General features: G+C 46.3%; 1 protein-coding gene across 2 annotated transcripts in view; it reads right to left on the bottom strand.

Moving 5' to 3' along the window:
• col9a1b (collagen, type IX, alpha 1b) overlaps nucleotides 1–16,304 on the bottom strand; it is a 152,043-nt gene extending 135,739 nt beyond the window's left edge. For both annotated transcript variants that reach the window (XM_070884857.1, XM_070884858.1), the window contains exons 1-4: nucleotides 16,154–16,304; nucleotides 14,933–14,995; nucleotides 14,103–14,138; nucleotides 13,917–13,979 (exon numbers count right to left, since the gene is read on the bottom strand). In XM_070884857.1, coding sequence (XP_070740958.1) covers nucleotides 13,917–13,979; nucleotides 14,103–14,138; nucleotides 14,933–14,995; nucleotides 16,154–16,231 — 240 coding nt within the window. In that variant the 5' untranslated portion in view covers nucleotides 16,232–16,304. The remainder of the gene's footprint in view (nucleotides 1–13,916; nucleotides 13,980–14,102; nucleotides 14,139–14,932; nucleotides 14,996–16,153) is intronic.
• Between the last annotated feature and the right edge of the window lie 482 nt (nucleotides 16,305–16,786).

Here is a 16,786-nt window from a genome sequence, read left to right as displayed (position 1 = left end):
ACATTTGCGGTTTTCCAATCTGCTGGGACCTCCCAAGAATACAGGGAATTTTGGTAGATTACAAACAATGCATCCACTATCTCTGCAGCCACTTCTTTTAAGAACCTAGGATGCAAGCCATCCAGGGGGCTTGTCCGCCTTTAATCCCATTATTTTACCAAGTACTTCTTCTTTAGTGATAGTGATTGTTTTTAGTTCCTCCCTCCCTATAGCTCCTTGATTATCCACTATTGGGATGTTTTTAGTGTTTTCTACTGTGAAGACCGACACAAAATATTTATTCAAAGTCTCTGCCATTTCACTGTTCCTCATTATTAATTCCCCAATCTCATCCGCTAAGGGACCAACCTTTACTTTAGCCACTCTTTTCCTTTTAATGTCCCTGTAGAAACTCTTACTATCTGTTTTTATATTCCGTGCTAGTTTACTTTCATAATCTATCTTCCACCTCTTTATTATTTTTTTAGTCGTTCTTTGCTGACTTTCAAAAGTTTCCCAATCCTCTGGCCTCCCACAAATCTTGGCCATTTGGTATGCCCTTGTTTTCAATTTGATAACATCCTTTATTTCCTGAGTTAGCCACCGATAGTTAACCGTTCCCTTAGTCTTTCCTTCTCATTGGAATATATTTTTGTTGCGAGTTATGAAATATCTCTTTAAATGTTTGTCACTGCTCATCAACCATCTCACTCTTTAATCAATTTTTCCAGTCCACTTTATCCAACTCTGCCTTCATATCTTTGTAGTTGCCTTTATTTAAGCTTAGGACACTGGTTTGAGATCCAACTTTCTCACCCTCCAACTGAATTTAAAATTCAACCATGCTATGGTCACTCATTCCTGGAGGATCCTTTACTAGGAGATCATTTATTAATCCTGTCTCATTACACAGTAACAGATCTAAGATAGCCTGCTCCCTGGTTGGTTCCGCAACGTACTGTTCAAGGAAACTATCCCGGATACACTCTATGATCTCTTCCTCAAGGCTACCCTGGTCAATTTTCTTTTTCCAATCAATATAAAATCGCCCATGATTATTGCAATTCCTTTTTTACAAGTCTCCATTATTTCTTGATTTATACTCCGTCCAACAGTGTAGCTACTGTTAGGGGGCCTATAGACTACGCCCACCAGTGACCTTTTCCCCTTATTATTCCTTATCTCCACCCAAACTAATTCAACATCTTGATCTGCTGTGCCAATATCGTTTCTCACTAACTCACTGATCTCATCTTTTATTAGCAGAGCTATCCCATCTCCTTTTCCTTTCTGCCTGTCCTTTTGAATTGTCAAATACCCCTGAATATTGAGTTCCCAGCCTTGGTCATCTTGTAACCATGTCTCTGTAATGGCTATCATATCATACCCATTTGTATCTATTTGTGCCGTCAACTCATCTATTTTGTTACGAATGCTGTATGCATTCAGATAAAGAGCTTTTAAATTTGTTTTTTTACCATTTTTTCCTACTTTGACCCCACTTTCTGATACACTTTTTTGTTTATACATTGTCCCTTCCTGTCACGCTCTGATTGTCATTTCCCCCAGTGCAAACCTATTGTCTTCTCCTTATTCTTTGACTTTTTTAAATTTCCGCTCACCTTGGAGTGCATGTCCACAGATCCCTGAAGGTAGCAAGCCAGGTAGATAAGATGGTTAAGAAGGCATTCGGAATACTTGCTTTTCTTAGCTGAGGCTTAGAATACAAGAGCGGGGAGGTTATGCTTGAACTGTATAAAACACTATTTAGGCCACAGCTAGAGTACTGCGTGCAGTTCTGGTCACCACATTATGGGAAAGATGTGATTGCACTAGAGAGGGTACGGAATAGATTTAACAAGGTTGTTGCCTTGACTGGAGAATTTTAGTTATGAGGAAAGATTGGATAGGCTGTGTTTGTTTTCTTTGGAACAGAGGCGGCTGAGGGAAGACCTTATTGAGGTGTATAAAATTATGAGGGGTATAGATAGAGTGGATAGGAAGGACCTATTTCCCTTAGCAGAGGGGTCAATAAACAGGGGGCATAAATTTAAAGTAATTGGTAGGAGGTTTAAAGAAGATTTGAGGGCAAATGTTTTCACCCAGGGGGTGATGGGGGTCTGGAACTCACTGCCTGAAAGGGTGGCAGAGGCAGAAACCCTCACCACATTTAAAAAGTACTTGGATGTGCACTTGAAGTGCTGTAGTCTGCAATGTTTCGGACCAAGAGCTAGAAAGTGGGATTAGGCTGGATAGCACTTTGTCGGCCGACGCGGACACAATGGGCCGAAATAGCCTCCTTCCGTGCTGTAAATGTTTATGATTCTATAATACTCTCTGGTCGTACAGTTAACTGGCATTCAGCTCTGCTCCATTTCAGGCTTCCAGTTTTTTTAAACAGACCACAAGACCCAACTTGTAGAGTGAACAAATGGTAACGTCCTTCAATGTTCAGCAGGCAGAGATAGGCAGAACTGTAAAAACAGAGTGCTGCTCAAAATTAAAGTGACCGTGAGAGAACAAACTGACTGGCAACGTTAATCTGGGAGGTGAAAATGTCAGGATTCATTGTGGGATTTCACCATGCCAACTTCGTAATACAGTGGTGTGGTTGGGAGTGAACCTTATAAAGTGCCTGGGGTCAGGTCCAATGACTAGAGTTTTTAAGTGATATTAGTATGTGGGCTGCAACGATGCCCTGTGAATTTTTGGCTTTGTGACCTTCCATGGTTTTGGGGGGAGAGGGCTCGACATAGTTCCTCGGCTACATGAAAGAAAAAAAAGAATGACTTGCATTTATATTGCGCCTTTCACTACCTCAGGATGTCTCAAAGCGCTTTACAGTCAATAAAGTACTTTTGGAGTGTAGTCACTGTTGTAATGTAGGAAACACGGCAGCCAATTTGCGCACAGCAAGCTCCCAAAAACAGCAATGTGATAATGACCAGATAATCTGTTTTAATTGAGGAATAAATATTGGCCAGTACACTGGGGATAACTCCTCTACTCTTCTTCGAAATAGTGTCATGGGATCTTTTTCATCCACCCTAGCGAGCAGACTCAGTTTAACGTCTCAACCGAAAGATGGCAGCTCCGATGGTGCAGCTCTCTCTCAGTGCTGCACTGGAGTGTCAGCCTAGATTTTCCTCTGCTCAAGTTTCTGGAGTTGGATTTGAACGCACAACCTTCTGACTCAGTGACGAGTGTTCTCTCTGAGTCAGGAAAAGACGCATTGTGTGGACGGAGCTTCATGTGGAGCAATACTGTTGAATTTTAAGTGCTCATCAAGCTCGGGGTTATTAATCTTGGCAAAAGCAATCCATTCCACACTGTTCTGATTGAAGGATTGGCTGCAGAGGTCAGCATGTCCAATTTATGGCATTTCAATATTTCAGCCATAAAAATCAATTCAATTAAATCAATATTCCTCATCATTGGAAATTCAATGACTCAGAAATGTATTTCCTTGTTTGCTCCATAATATCGTAAGTAGTCCACAGTGTGTAACTGACAGCAGTGCAGATCAAAGAATCAATTGCCGAGGTTGCCACACTCAATTCACTACTCTCCCTATTTTCACGCCATTAAAATCAATCCAATCCTATCAAAGTTCCATGTTCTTTGACACCCACTGACATAGAGATTTCCGTAATTGTTCGTTCTGTACATGCGAAGTAGACAATTGCAGATAAACGGCGCTAAAGTAGTTCTGCTTCACATTTATTCCATTGGATAGCACGCTTGATCTGAGTCAGAAGGTTGTGGGTTCAAGTCCTACTCCAGAGACTTGAGCACAAATGTCTAAGCTGACACTCCAGTGCAGTGCTGAAATGTCAGAAGTGTTGTCTTTCGGATGATACATAAAAGATCCCATGGCACTATTTCGAAGAAGAGCAGGGGAATTATCCCCAGTGTCCTGGCCAATATTTTTCCCTCAATCAACATAACACAAAGCAGATTATCTGGTCATTATCACATTGCTATTTGTGGGAGCTTGCTGTGCACAAATTGGCTGCCATGTTTCCTACATTACAACAGTGACTACACTCAAAAAGTACTTTATTGGCTGTAAAGCGCATTGGGACATCCTGAGGTCATGAAAGGCACTATATCAATGCAAGTCTTTCTTTCTTTCTTTTGCTTGAGTCTTACTTTTGATCAACTAAATCCTTCAATTTATAAAAACATAATACTGAGCAAAAGAAAGGCAATTTGGCCCATCAACCCCTCCCTCCACAGACCTGGTACCAAGTTTCAGCCACCAGAATCATAGATTTAGCCGAGAAATCCTACTGCAGAGATGGTGAATTGTATTTGATTTGACTGTGCCACCTCCAGTGAAGCCATCTGTGTAGGAAGCTTGACACTAGCATTGCAATATTTCAGCTCAAATATAACATCTGAAGCCCGCTAGCCATCCCGGAACCAATAAACATCACAACATTTTGTCGCCATCTTACTCATTATGGCCTATCATTTTACTGGCACAAATCATCACCCTCGGGTTGGCAAATGAACACCAGTAAATGGATGTAATGTGACACCTTTGTGCAGATGTGTTCCAAGTTTCAGAAGAAATTGGAGTGGCACTAACTAGGATAAACAAAATTCTGCTCGACTAGTGAGGTGATGTTGTTATACCAGTACCCCAGATCTTTCAATTTTTGCATCCTTAGGAACATAGGAACAGGAGTAGGCCACTTAGCCCCTTGAGCCTGTTCCACCATTCAATGAGATCAGGGCTGATCTGCGACCTAACTCCATATGCCCACCTTTGCCCCATATCCCATAATACCTTTGGTTGACAGATTTAAAATCTCAGATTTAAAATTAACAACTGAAATCCTTGTCTCCACTCCTCCCCTGGAGGTGGTAACTCCCTTTGGGACACAGTTCCTAGCATGTTGGCATTCTCTAGTAATCTCAATTCGTCATTTTTTGTGTGTGAGCTTAAACAGTGAGCCTGAATGGTTTATTGACCCAATATGGTGGGGAGGGTCATAGTTGTGGCCAAGACCAGTACTGTATTTGTTCAATATCCAGACATGTGCACTCAGGTCAGCTATGTAGCACATGGCAATTGGAACCTTGGATAATTTTCCCTCCCTAACTCAGGAACTCTGAACCCAGCAGTGATGGTCCCAATCCCACTCCAGAATGCATGAAGCAAATCAATGGGATTTGCCATTCAGGAGCCCAACTCACACCCCTTGAGCATGGCACCAGGAAGATTGTAACTCCAGTTTGTGACCGTAGTGTAGGTCATGAACGTGCCATGTCAGTTTCCTTCTTCTTCTTCATTGGTGAAGATCCCAGGAACCAATCAAGGGAATATTAGCAGCATCGGAATCTGAACTTCCATGAGGCGGTTACTTCAGAGTGGGACCAGGGGCACTGGAGTCTCACAGAGGGGGGAGTGTTTCAGAGTGGGACCAGGGGCACTGGGGTCTCACAGAGGGGGGAGTGTTTCAGAGTGGGACCAGGGGCACTGGAGTCTCACAGAGGGAGGAGTGTTTCAGAGTGGGACCAGGGGCACTGGGGTCTCACAGAGGGAGGGAGTGTTTCAGAGTAGGACCAGGGGCACTGGGGTCTCACAGAGGGAGAAGTGTTTCAGAGTGGGACCAGGGGCACTGGAGTCTCACAGAGGGAGGAGTGTTTCAGAGTGGGACCAGGGGCACTGGAGTCTCACAGAGGGAGGAGTGTTTCAGAGTAGGAACAGGGGCACTGGGGTCTCACAGAGGGAGGAGTGTTTCAGAGTAGGAACAGGGGCACTGGAGTCTCACAGAGGGAGGAGTGTTTCAGAGTAGGAACAGGGGCACTGGAGTCTCACAGAGGGAGGAGTGTTTCAGAGTAGGACCAGGGGCACTGGGGTCTCACAGAGGGAGGAGTGTTTCAGAGTAGGACTAGGGGCACTGGAGTCTTACAGAGGGAGGAGTGTTTCAGAGTGGGACCAGGGGCACTGGAGTCTCACAGAGGGGGGAGTGTTTCAGAGTGGGATCAGAGGCACTGGGGTCTCACAGAGGGAAGTGTTTCAGAGTGGGACCAGGGGCACTGGGGTCTCACAGAGGGGGGGAGTGTTTCAGAGTAGGAACAGGGGCACTGGGGTCTCACAGAGGGAGGAGTGTTTCAGAGTAGGAACAGGGGCACTGGAGTCTCACAGAGGGAGGAGTGTTTCAGAGTAGGAACAGGGGCACTGGAGTCTCACAGAGGGAGGAGTGTTTCAGAGTAGGACCAGGGGCACTGGGGTCTCACAGAGGGAGGAGTGTTTCAGAGTAGGACCAGGGGCACTGGAGTCTCACAGAGGGAGGAGTGTTTCAGAGTGGGACCAGGGCCACTGGAGTCTCACAGAGGGAGGAGTGTTTCAGAGTGGGACCAGGGGCACTGGAGTCTCACAGAGGGGGGAGTGTTTCAGAGTGGGACCAGAGGCACTGGGGTCTCACAGAGGGGAGTGTTTCTGAGTGGGACCAGGGGCACTGAGGTCACACAGAGGGGGGAGTGTTTCAGAGTAGGAACAGGGGCACTGGGATTTCACAGAGGGGGGAGTGTTTCAGAGTGGGACCAGGGGCACTGGAGTCTCACAGAGGGAGGAGTGTTTCAGAGTGGGACCAGGGGCACTGGGGTCTCACAGAGGGGGGAGTGTTTCAGAGTAGGAACAGGGGCACTGGAGTCTCACAGAGGGAGGAGTGTTTCAGAGTGGGACCAGGGACACTGGGGTCTCACAGAGGGGGGAGTGTTTCAGAGTGGGACCAGGGGCACTGGGGTCTCACAGAGGGGGGAGTGTTTCAGAGTAGGAACAGGGGCACTGGGGTCTCACAGAGGGAGGAGTGTTTCAGAGTGGGACCAGGGGCACTGGGGTCTCACAGAGGGGGGAGTGTTTCAGAGTGGGACCAGAGGCACTGGAGTCTCACAGAGGGGGGAGTGTTTCAGAGTGGGACCAGGGGCACTGGGATTTCACAGAGGGGGGAGTGTTTCAGAGTGGGACCAGGGGCACTGGGGTCTCACAGAGGGTGGAGTGTTTCAGAGTGGGATCAGGGGCACTGGGGAATCACAGAGGGGGGAGTGTTTCAGAGTGGGACCAGGGGCACTGGAGTCTCACAGAGGGGAGAGTGTTTCAGAGTGGGACCAGGGGCACTGGGGTCTCACAGAGGGGGGAGTGTTTCAGAATGGGACCAGGGGCACTGGGGTCTCACAGAGGGGGGAATGTTTCAGAGTCGGACCAGGGGCACTGGGGTCTCACAGAGGGGGGAGTGTTTCAGAGTGGGACCAGGGGCACTGGGATTTCACAGAGAGAGGAGTGTTTCAGAGTGGGCAAAGGGGCACTGGGGTCTCACAGAGGGAGGAGAGTTTCAGAGTGGGACCAGGGGCACTGGGGTCTCACAGAGGGGGGAGTGTTTCAGAGTGGGACCAGAGGCACTGAGAAGCCATGCTTCAAGCCCTGGATTACCCATAAGCCATACCACAAGAGATGTACGATCTATTTTAATTTATTGGCTGAGATTTTGCGGTCTGTGACGAAGGAATAGCACTCGCCGTTCACCTCGCTGACAGCTGCCCACAAATTTTTGAGGGCTTTAGAGAGCAGACTTGCTCTAATCCAGCATCTGTTCCAGTGCGGGCCCTCTCTCGGGGATCTTGGGCATCAGTGAGCAGCGCAAGAAACAGTGAGACACTTCAACCAATCAGATTGAAGAATCCTGGTCGAGCCACGCAAAGTCGAAACCAGGAAGTATAAATTCAATTTAAATAATGTACAGAAAGCAAAATAAAGATTGGGAAGGACAGATGGAATTAAGAGAGAGATAAAATAGACAAGACAGAAAAAGTAAAAAGGTTTTTTTTTTAAATCTCCAACATTAATTAACTCCACATTTGTAAAATTATATTTTCAGGGCCAGAGAGGTTGTTTGGTAGTAATGATCAATTAGCAAGCCGTTAAAAATTCACATAGGCCTAAATACACCAGCCCTAACTTTTTCTGCTGTCTTTAGTGGTGAACACTTGGGCAATCACCGCAAGTTCATGCCACTGCATTGATTTTAGTGGCGAGTCTCTCTGCAAGGACTGTTACAGCGAACCCTGTGGAGTAGTGGGGTAACTCAGACCGCAACTTCTGGATTTCCGCGTTTAAATCTGTATGCGCGGACGCCGAAAGTTGCTGTCCGATTTTCTCCGTAATAATGGTGAGCGCTGATAGCCTCACCGTTATTCTCAGTGCAAAATCCGGGCCACCTTTATGTTAGTATTGGTTTATGTACTGCCTGCATGTAATACAATGCATCTTTCTCTCCATTTCATTCTGAATATATGCAGAGATGACTAGTGAAGGCACAAAGATGCACCACTTTATCTCAGTTCTGAATTGTCCACAATTTAAAATTATTGACATTCTGATATCCATGTAATCAGATTACTGTAACACGTGTTACAAACATTTTTATTCAAACCAAAACTAAAAGGGTTAAATTATGAGATAGATTGCACTGTCTAGTCTTGTATTCCCTGGAGTATAGAAGATTAAAGGGTGATCTAATTGAGGTGTTTAAGATGATTAAAGGATTTGATAGGGTAGGTAGAGAGAAACTATTTCCTCTGGTGGGGAAGTCCAGAACAAGGGGGCATAATCATAAAATTAGAGCTCGGCCGTTCAAAGGTGATGTCAGGAAGCATTTCTTCACACAAAGGGTCGTGGAAATCTGGAACTCTCTTCCCCCAAAAAGCTGTTGAGGCTGGGGAACAATTGAAAATTTCAAAACCGAAATTGATAGATTTTTGTTAGGCAAGGGTATTAAGGTTTTCGGAACCAAGACGGGAAGATGGAGTTAAGATGCAAATTGCCCATGATCTAACTGAATGGTGGAACCGGCTTGAGGGGGTGAATGGCCTCCTCCTGTTCCTATGTACTCTCAAAATGTACATTCTAAGAGCTTTTGGTAAAATTAGGATTTTCTTTTTAAACTGTAATAAAAGGATGCTTTTGGTTTATGCAAGAACTAATTCCACAATTTGATGCTTCCAATGGGGAACGACTCTCGCAAGGAACCGGGTTTGGGAAATTGCAGGTGAACAAATAGTGATTTTCCGGGACAGGAAGTTATGGGCAGTGCACCTGCAATTTTCTTTACAAGCACTCCATGAGAGTGCCGCCCCTCGCTGGGAGCAGAGGCTCCCGTAATATACTCTATCCTCCTCAAATACTCTGTTCATACTCTACCAGTTGACTGCAAATGGTGCTTTATATTTTTGCGTTTGCTGTGCGGCACTGTTAATCACTGGGTTGGTAAGTGGGTGGCCACTATTTTAAACCTATCTGCCTGGATTCCTGTGGAGTAGCTTTACGAATTCGCACTCCTGGTGCAAAGCTTCAACCACCAACAGTGCATAATGGGCATCTGCACAGGTGCCCTCCAACCATTCATTTTAATGGGCAGAAAACCACGCACCCAAATTCTTGGTGTACAGGCCTGACAGACGAAACTCCAAGCCAGGAGCGCAAATACCTAAACCGATCACTCCGGTTTGGGAATTGACTTTTTCCGATTGAATTGAGTAATTGAATTGAGGCTTGGGGTACTTCTATCCTCGCAGTTGCTCTGCCACCTAAATTATTGGTTCTGTTTTTGCAGATTGATTGTCATAACGGCCGGGTGCAGAAAAAGACGACTGTGCAGGACAAAGTTCAGCAGTGTCAAGGGAACTATTAACAACCAGATACAGAGAGAATGTTTCCACTTGTGGGGAAGAGCATAACTAGAGGCCATCAATATAAGGTAGTCACCAAGAAATCCAGTAGGGAATTCAGAAGAAACTTCTTTACCCAAAGAGTGGTGAGAATGTGGAACTCACTACCACAGGGAATGGTTGAAGCAAATAGTATAGATGCATTTAAGGGGAGGCAAGACAAGCATATGGAGGAGAAGGTAATAGAGGGTTATGTGGATAGATTGAGATGAGGAAAGTCAGGAGGAGGCTCGAGTGGAGCATAAACGTCGGCATGGACTGATTGGGCTGAATGGCCTGTTTCTGTGCTGTATGTAATCCTATGTAAGCCTGAGCTCCTGTCAAGTATGACTCCATTCAAGAACACAGCTGAATTTACCATTACAGAGAAATCACATGAACTCTGACTCTGCGATTGCTGGAAGAGAAGCTGTACTGGGGTTGCCGGCAGTCAAGTCACACAGTTTCCCTACAATCCAATGAATCTTCCAACAACTCTGCTCCAACAAGTGGTGATTAGCCCCGCATTTGTACATCTGCACTGCATTCCAAATTGGACAGGACGTTCATTGTGTAGAAGCCTCGGAACGGCTGCTCCATGTACAGTTTGCACACTCAGACTCAAGTGCAGCTCTGTCAGCCTTTGTGCTCATGGTTGGGTTTAGACACGGCAAAAGAAATTCTGTGGGCCGTGCTCATCATTTGTGATGTCATTGGAGTTGGGCTTCAGGATGTCACAGCAGCAGCTGAACAATATGTCTGCTCCCAGGCTGCTCCAAGCATGCGGTTTTTGCAGTGTGAAACGGGATAACACCGGGTGACTGGCAAAAATCATTACAGATACTTTCTGTTATAGCACTTCAGTTACTGTGGCACTTGTGCAAACTTTCCCTTTAATTTAAACTTGCAATTATCCACCGTAAAGCCTTGAAAGAAAGTATGGAAGTGCTTCTGGTAGGAAGTGGCAGAAGAGGTGAAGCAAGTGTCTGAGCGAGGAGGGAGAGACAGACCAGGAATCTGAGAGAGGGGAGAGTGGCAAGAATCTGAGACAGGGAGGAAAGGCGTACAAGAAGCTGGGGAGCTAATGCCGAGGGTAGTGTACAGTGGTTTATAGTTTTTTTTCTGTTTTTTGCCTGGAAAGTAGGGAGATCATAGAAACATAGAAAATAGGAGCAGTAGTCGGCCATTCGGCCCTTCAAGTCTGCACCACCATTCAATATGATCATGGCTGATCCTCTATCTCAACACCATATTCCTGCTTTTTCCCTATACCCCTTGATACCTTTGGTTTCTAGAAATCTATCTATCTCCCTCTTAAATATATTCAGTGACTTGGCCTCCACAGCCTTCTGTGGTAGAGAATTCCACAAGTTCACCTCCCTCTGAGTGAAAACATTTCTCCTCATCTCGGTCCTAAATTTCCTACCCCGTATCCTGAGACTGTGACCCCTTGTTCTAGACTTCCCAGCCAGTGGAAACATCCTCCCCGCATCCAGTCTATCCAACCCAGTCAGAATTTTATACGTTTCAATGAGGTCCCCTCTCATTCTTCTAAACTCTAGTGAATACAGGCCTAGTCGACCCAATCTCTCCTCATACGACAGTCCTGCCATCCCAGGAATCAGTCAGGTCATCTTATAAATGAGTCCGCGTCTGTGCAATTATATATTGGTGGTCACATACAAGTTCCGAGAGCACCTCCATCGACTCGTCCAGACATTGACACTTGGTATAGACATGGATCCTCATCCAAGGGCATCCAAGCCAGGAAACATTAAGTAGCATCTAACTATCATTATTAACTTTTACTAACTATCCAAATAGTTAACTCCCAGTCACTGGAGCTGCAATTAACTCACTAATTTAGGTAACTGCAGACCCGAGGTATAGCACAGATTTTGCATCAGTCAAAATTTTACATCTTTTTTAATTGATACAAAATGTGTAATATAGCTGGCCGATTAACTAAAAACATTTAAGTGATACTACCCTTTAAACTATTTGAGTTTTTTGCTTGAGTTGGTATCCCTTCAATCTGCCCATATTTACCCCACAGAATTCTAAATGTGGTACGGTTACAAGTGAACAACTGTTTTGCAATATAAAGAATCATTCTATATATGCATTCTTCTTTTGGAAGGCAACAAATTGTTTTTTTTTAAGCTGCCATTTTAGCTCACGGTTTGCATCAACTTTTGATCGGCTTGCCAACGTTCCAGGATTATCCTGGAACCGCCAGGAATTAAAGATTAAAGTTGTGTCAGCTCTGGTTCATTTTGTAGCACCCTCGCCTCTAAGTCATAAGTTTCTAGTTCATAAGCCCCCTCCCTGGGACTAAAGCACATAAATCTAGACTGACATTCCTAGTGCGGTGTTGAGGGAGTGCTGCACTGTTGGAGGTGCCGTCTTTCGGGTGAGACATCAAACCAAGGCTCCGTCTGCTCTCTCAGGTGGACATAACAGATCGCATGGCATTATTTCCAAGTGCAGGTGTCCTAGCCAAAAAGTTGGTGGAGTACAGCTGGACCTCATATGCCAACTCAACCGAGGCAAGACAAGGTTAATCTCCAGAGTGCTGATTGAACAACCCAGGAGAAATATCATAGAGGCATTAGAACAAAATTGTGTGGGTGTTTTTGTTCCCATTTTCTGTGAGCGCTTGTTTATTAGTTATGAAAATATTGGAGATGGGGAAAAAGATTGTTTGACTGGGCGGGGCAGTTGGGGGGCATGTGATGAAATCTCCAGGAATACTTCCATCCGGAGTTGGCAACTGTAACTCTTGAGAACAATGGTTTAGCACCTCCCCTTCCCCTCCCTGCTCCTCCTTCACATTTCCCCCAAGGACATGGGGCTGTTTCGTCATTTTTTTGTCTTATTAATTTTTTTTTAAATCGCTCTCTTATCTATCTCTAACCTATGCAACTTGGTCACAGAGACTTTTAAACATTGTGTGTCTTGGGTTGCCAACTATGGTTGGACATATTCCTGGAGGTTTCATCACGTGACCCCCTGCCTTCAACCGCCCCCTCCCCTCCCATTGGTCGCCTGATACGTCCAATCCTCACGGTGCCCCGCCTTCCCACGACCAATTGGAAAGTGAACAGATTTTCCATTTGCCAACTGGATGAGTCTTGACTGTCGGTCAAACAGCCTTATTTCCCCACATCCATTATTTTTAGAACTAGTAAATAAATGTGTTCAAATAAAAAGTTTTAAAAGCAGTATGTTTTTATGGCCCCGGTGATTTTTCTCTAGGGCTGCTTGCAGCAGTGTGCTAGCGATGAGACTTTAATTCGTGGCGACTCCAGGCCACTCCTGGACAGTTGGCAACCCTACTCACGGGAATGGAGAGTGACTTGCTGTGAAAGTTCCTCTTGCCTCTTTCTGCCTTTACTTGGGGCATGGGAAGAAGAAAACTGACAGAGGGCCGGGAGACCACCTCTAAGGGCTGGGGGAACCCCTCTGAGCTGAGGGTGGGGGAACCCCTCTAAGGGCTGGGGGAACCCCCTCTGAGGGCGGAGGGGACCCCTCTGAGAGCTGGGGGAACCCCTCTGAGCTGAGGGTGAGTGAACCCCTTAAAGGAGTGGGGGACCCCTCTGAGCTGAAGCTGGGGGATCCCCTCTGAGGGAAGAGGGGACTCCTCTGGAGGGCTGTGGGAACCCCTCTGAGCAGAGGGTGAGTGAACCTGTTGATGGAGTGGGGGACCCCTCTGAGCTGAGGGTGGGGGAACCCACTGAGGGCTGGAGGAACCCGTTTTGAAGACTGGGGGACCTCCGCTGAGAGTTGGAGGACCCCTCCCTCCCTCCTCTGGACTCTGGGTGGTTCAATGTTAAACATATAAATATAAAAACCCTTCACCAGACACCTTCTTTGCCATGAAGTGCGTCTGAGTATTGCATTTGTTCGATCTGTGTGGATTTTTGTTAGCATTCTGTATGGATGTGGTTCAGACCCTTTTCTTTTATATTTATATAATAAGCACAATAACGGCGTTGTTCAAAGCGGAAGGGCTGGAATTCGCCGCTTTAACCCCGTGGGCGCGGGTTTTGAAGCTCAGTTGCCTTTACCTCGGTTACAGACAAGCTGAAGGTGAAGGGGCCGAGTCAAGGTTACACCGCCGGCACGGCGCCTCTCCGCCTCGATGCTTTGAACACACTTTTGTTGTCGGACTCTTGTTGAGCGGGATCAAGATCCCTGAAAAACAATTTCATACTTACATCTCGTCCCGCCGGTCCCACCAATCCAGCTGAGCCCCTCTGACCTGGCTCACCCTTCGGACCCTAAATAAATCCAGGTTGAGAAAGAGAGAGCATCATAGCTAATTGATTATTGTGTCTGCTTTTATAAACCTAGATAATGCTGATGAAAATATACAAGGGGAGGGAGAGGGAGAGAGTACTCACCGGTGGTCCTGGGGAGCCATCCGGACCTCGGTCCCCCTAAAGGTAAATCACAGAAAGTTGGCTAATCTCACAAAAGTAAGTCAAGTTATTTCAATGATATGGTTAAACGGGACGGTGCTTCAAGAGAGAGGGATCGGTGGTCGGTGGGGGTGAGGGCAATGGATTTAAACTAGTGATGTTTATGTGGGTGGCGAACTTTGTCCGCAGAGATTGCAGCTTATTCCATCCCAGTCCCAGTCAGGTCCATAAGACGACAATGCCGCGCCTTTGAAGGGCTGCAGTCTGTCTGTCTGTCTGTCTTTCCTTCTTCACAGGTCCCGGTTTTCATTTGCAATATTGCTGAGGGACAGTGGTTTTCAAAGGGAGGGGGAGGGGGAGGGAAGTCGACGGTGAGGATGGTGAGGGGAAAGAGGGGTGAGGTGAGGAGGGTGAGTGGAGAGAGAGGTGAGGGAGGGGGGGGAGGAGGGTGAGAGGGGAGGAGGGTGAGAGGGGTGAGGGGAGGGGTGAGGAGGGAGAGGGGTAAGGGGAGGAGGGAGGGGAAAGGAAGGAGAGGAGGGGGAGAGAGGGATGAGGAGGGAGGGGGAGAAAGGGAGAGGGAAGGAGGGAGAGAGGGGTGAGGGGAGGGGGAAGGGGAGGAGGGAGAGAGGGGTGAAGAGGGAGCGAGGGGGAAGGGGAGGGAGGTCGAAAGTGAGGAGGAAGGGGGGAGAAGGAAAGAGAGAGGGGGAAGGGGATAGGCGTAAGGAAAGGGAGGGGGAGGGAAGGGGGAAAGGGAGGGGGAGGGGAGGGGGAAGGGGGGGGTCAGTGTTTAAAGGATTTATCTAATGACTTACATCAATCCCGTCCACTCCCGGGACTCCTGCCGGACCTGCGCCATCTACATCACTTGGTGAATCCTGCGGTTTAAAAGTTAGTAAATATAAAAGTTTGCATTATTTCAAAAAACGATGTCTATACAGCGCCGTTTAAAGAATTAATTTAAATTGCAAGGTATCTGGTGTTTTATAAATGCTTGGATTGGAAGTGCCCATTGTCATTTCTTGCGTGTGGCAATATTGCTGCTGGGGAACATTCCTCAGGGAACAATCCATTCGAGGTCTCTTAATAACTCTTAGCTTTCAGTGTCTGTCTATAAAAGGCATTCCCACACGCCGGAAAAGCAACGCTATTGAAAAAATTCCATGCACTATTCACTGCTTCTATTTCAGCTCTTAACTTAGCCCAGGCCCTGTGCAAATGTAGATTAAAAGCCTATTTAGAATAAGCGAATCCCACGTCTGCCTAAAACAACATCCAATACTACACGGGACGCTCTGTTGGGCTAACGGAATACACTACACCACAGGCTCGAATAGATCTCGATGGGGAAGCTATGAAACAAAGTGCAGTTTGAACCATCAAGCTATAACGAGTATCATATCCTCCTCGCTCAGTCCCGTCTCCCCCTTGGCCAATCCAACACTCCGAGATACAAGCCTGGTTCTCCACAATCGTCCGCTAACAAGGCGACAGCAGCTTGCTATCGATCACCAATATCTGTGCACACACAGCCTATTCAAACGCTGTATCCTCAAACCAGTCGCAGGAAGCGAGCACCCTCTGTTCCAATTTTCCGTTCAAAATTATTTCGATAAATGTTCAGCTTCTTACTAGGGCTAGATAACAATTAGAGAAAGTGCATCCGCAGATAGCGCCAGAACATTGTCAGGAGTGTTATATCGATTCAGTGTGTTTAACAACCCGTGTACTTATTGACACCAATGGTCCACGATCGATGCCGGAGTGGTCACACAGATAGCGCACGGGTACAGAAAGATGCAGCATTGTGTTATCGTCACTTCAATCCTATGTCACACTGGCTGCAATGGATTGGAAATCAGCGGCTTACAGGCCACCACAGTTTTAATGCTTGCCTTTAACTATTTTAGACAGAACATTTGTGGTTCCCCGCCCAAAAAAAAAATCCCTAACAAAATATCAACGCGGTAGGTGCAATAAGGATCGGCCTCAAGCTTCAAACAGAAATAGTAGGGTTAAAATTAATATCCACTTACTTGAGTTAAACCGAACCGCACTATCTGGAGAAAAATGACTAGATACAAGAGTCCGGAGTGCCTGCCAGAGTTCGCCATGGTTCCCCAATGGCCAGGACGATTGCCTCGATCCTTTCTCTTCTCTTAGTTGAATATTAGGCCCCAAGAAAATCCCCCCTCGTTGTCCCCGACCTAGCAATGAGGTCTTGTGTTTATTAATATCCCGCTGCCAGACTACATGATTGGAGGGTTTGGCAGTCACTGGGAGGAGTCTCAGGGTGATATGCACAAGCTTACCTTTCTACAGTCTCCACACACTTTACAGATCCGTTTCTAATCATGCTCGTTTCTAAGCAAGGAAGGAAAGCAAAACGATCCTTGTTCATAAAATTAAGATTTCGAGATTAAGGAGTTTGTAAGCCATGTGAAATTGCATCACTTTTTGTTCAAGTCTTCAAGAATGGGCGGTTATTTTCTTACCGAATTTGGGACGGGACGTTCGGAGCAAAATTCGCGTTGCGCTCTGAGGGTCGCAGTGAATGATCATCCATTGGAGTTCGAACTCTCCAGGACAAATGGGAATTGCTCGGTTTATCAGATAGCCATATAACTGTGTATGTAGCTCATTAACTATACAAAGCAACCGATTCCTGA

The sequence above is a fragment of the Pristiophorus japonicus genome, chromosome 7 (assembly GCF_044704955.1).
Source record: "Pristiophorus japonicus isolate sPriJap1 chromosome 7, sPriJap1.hap1, whole genome shotgun sequence".
In the NCBI taxonomy this organism is placed as follows: Eukaryota; Metazoa; Chordata; class Chondrichthyes; family Pristiophoridae; genus Pristiophorus; species Pristiophorus japonicus.
This window is presented reverse-complemented; position numbering and strand designations above follow the sequence as displayed.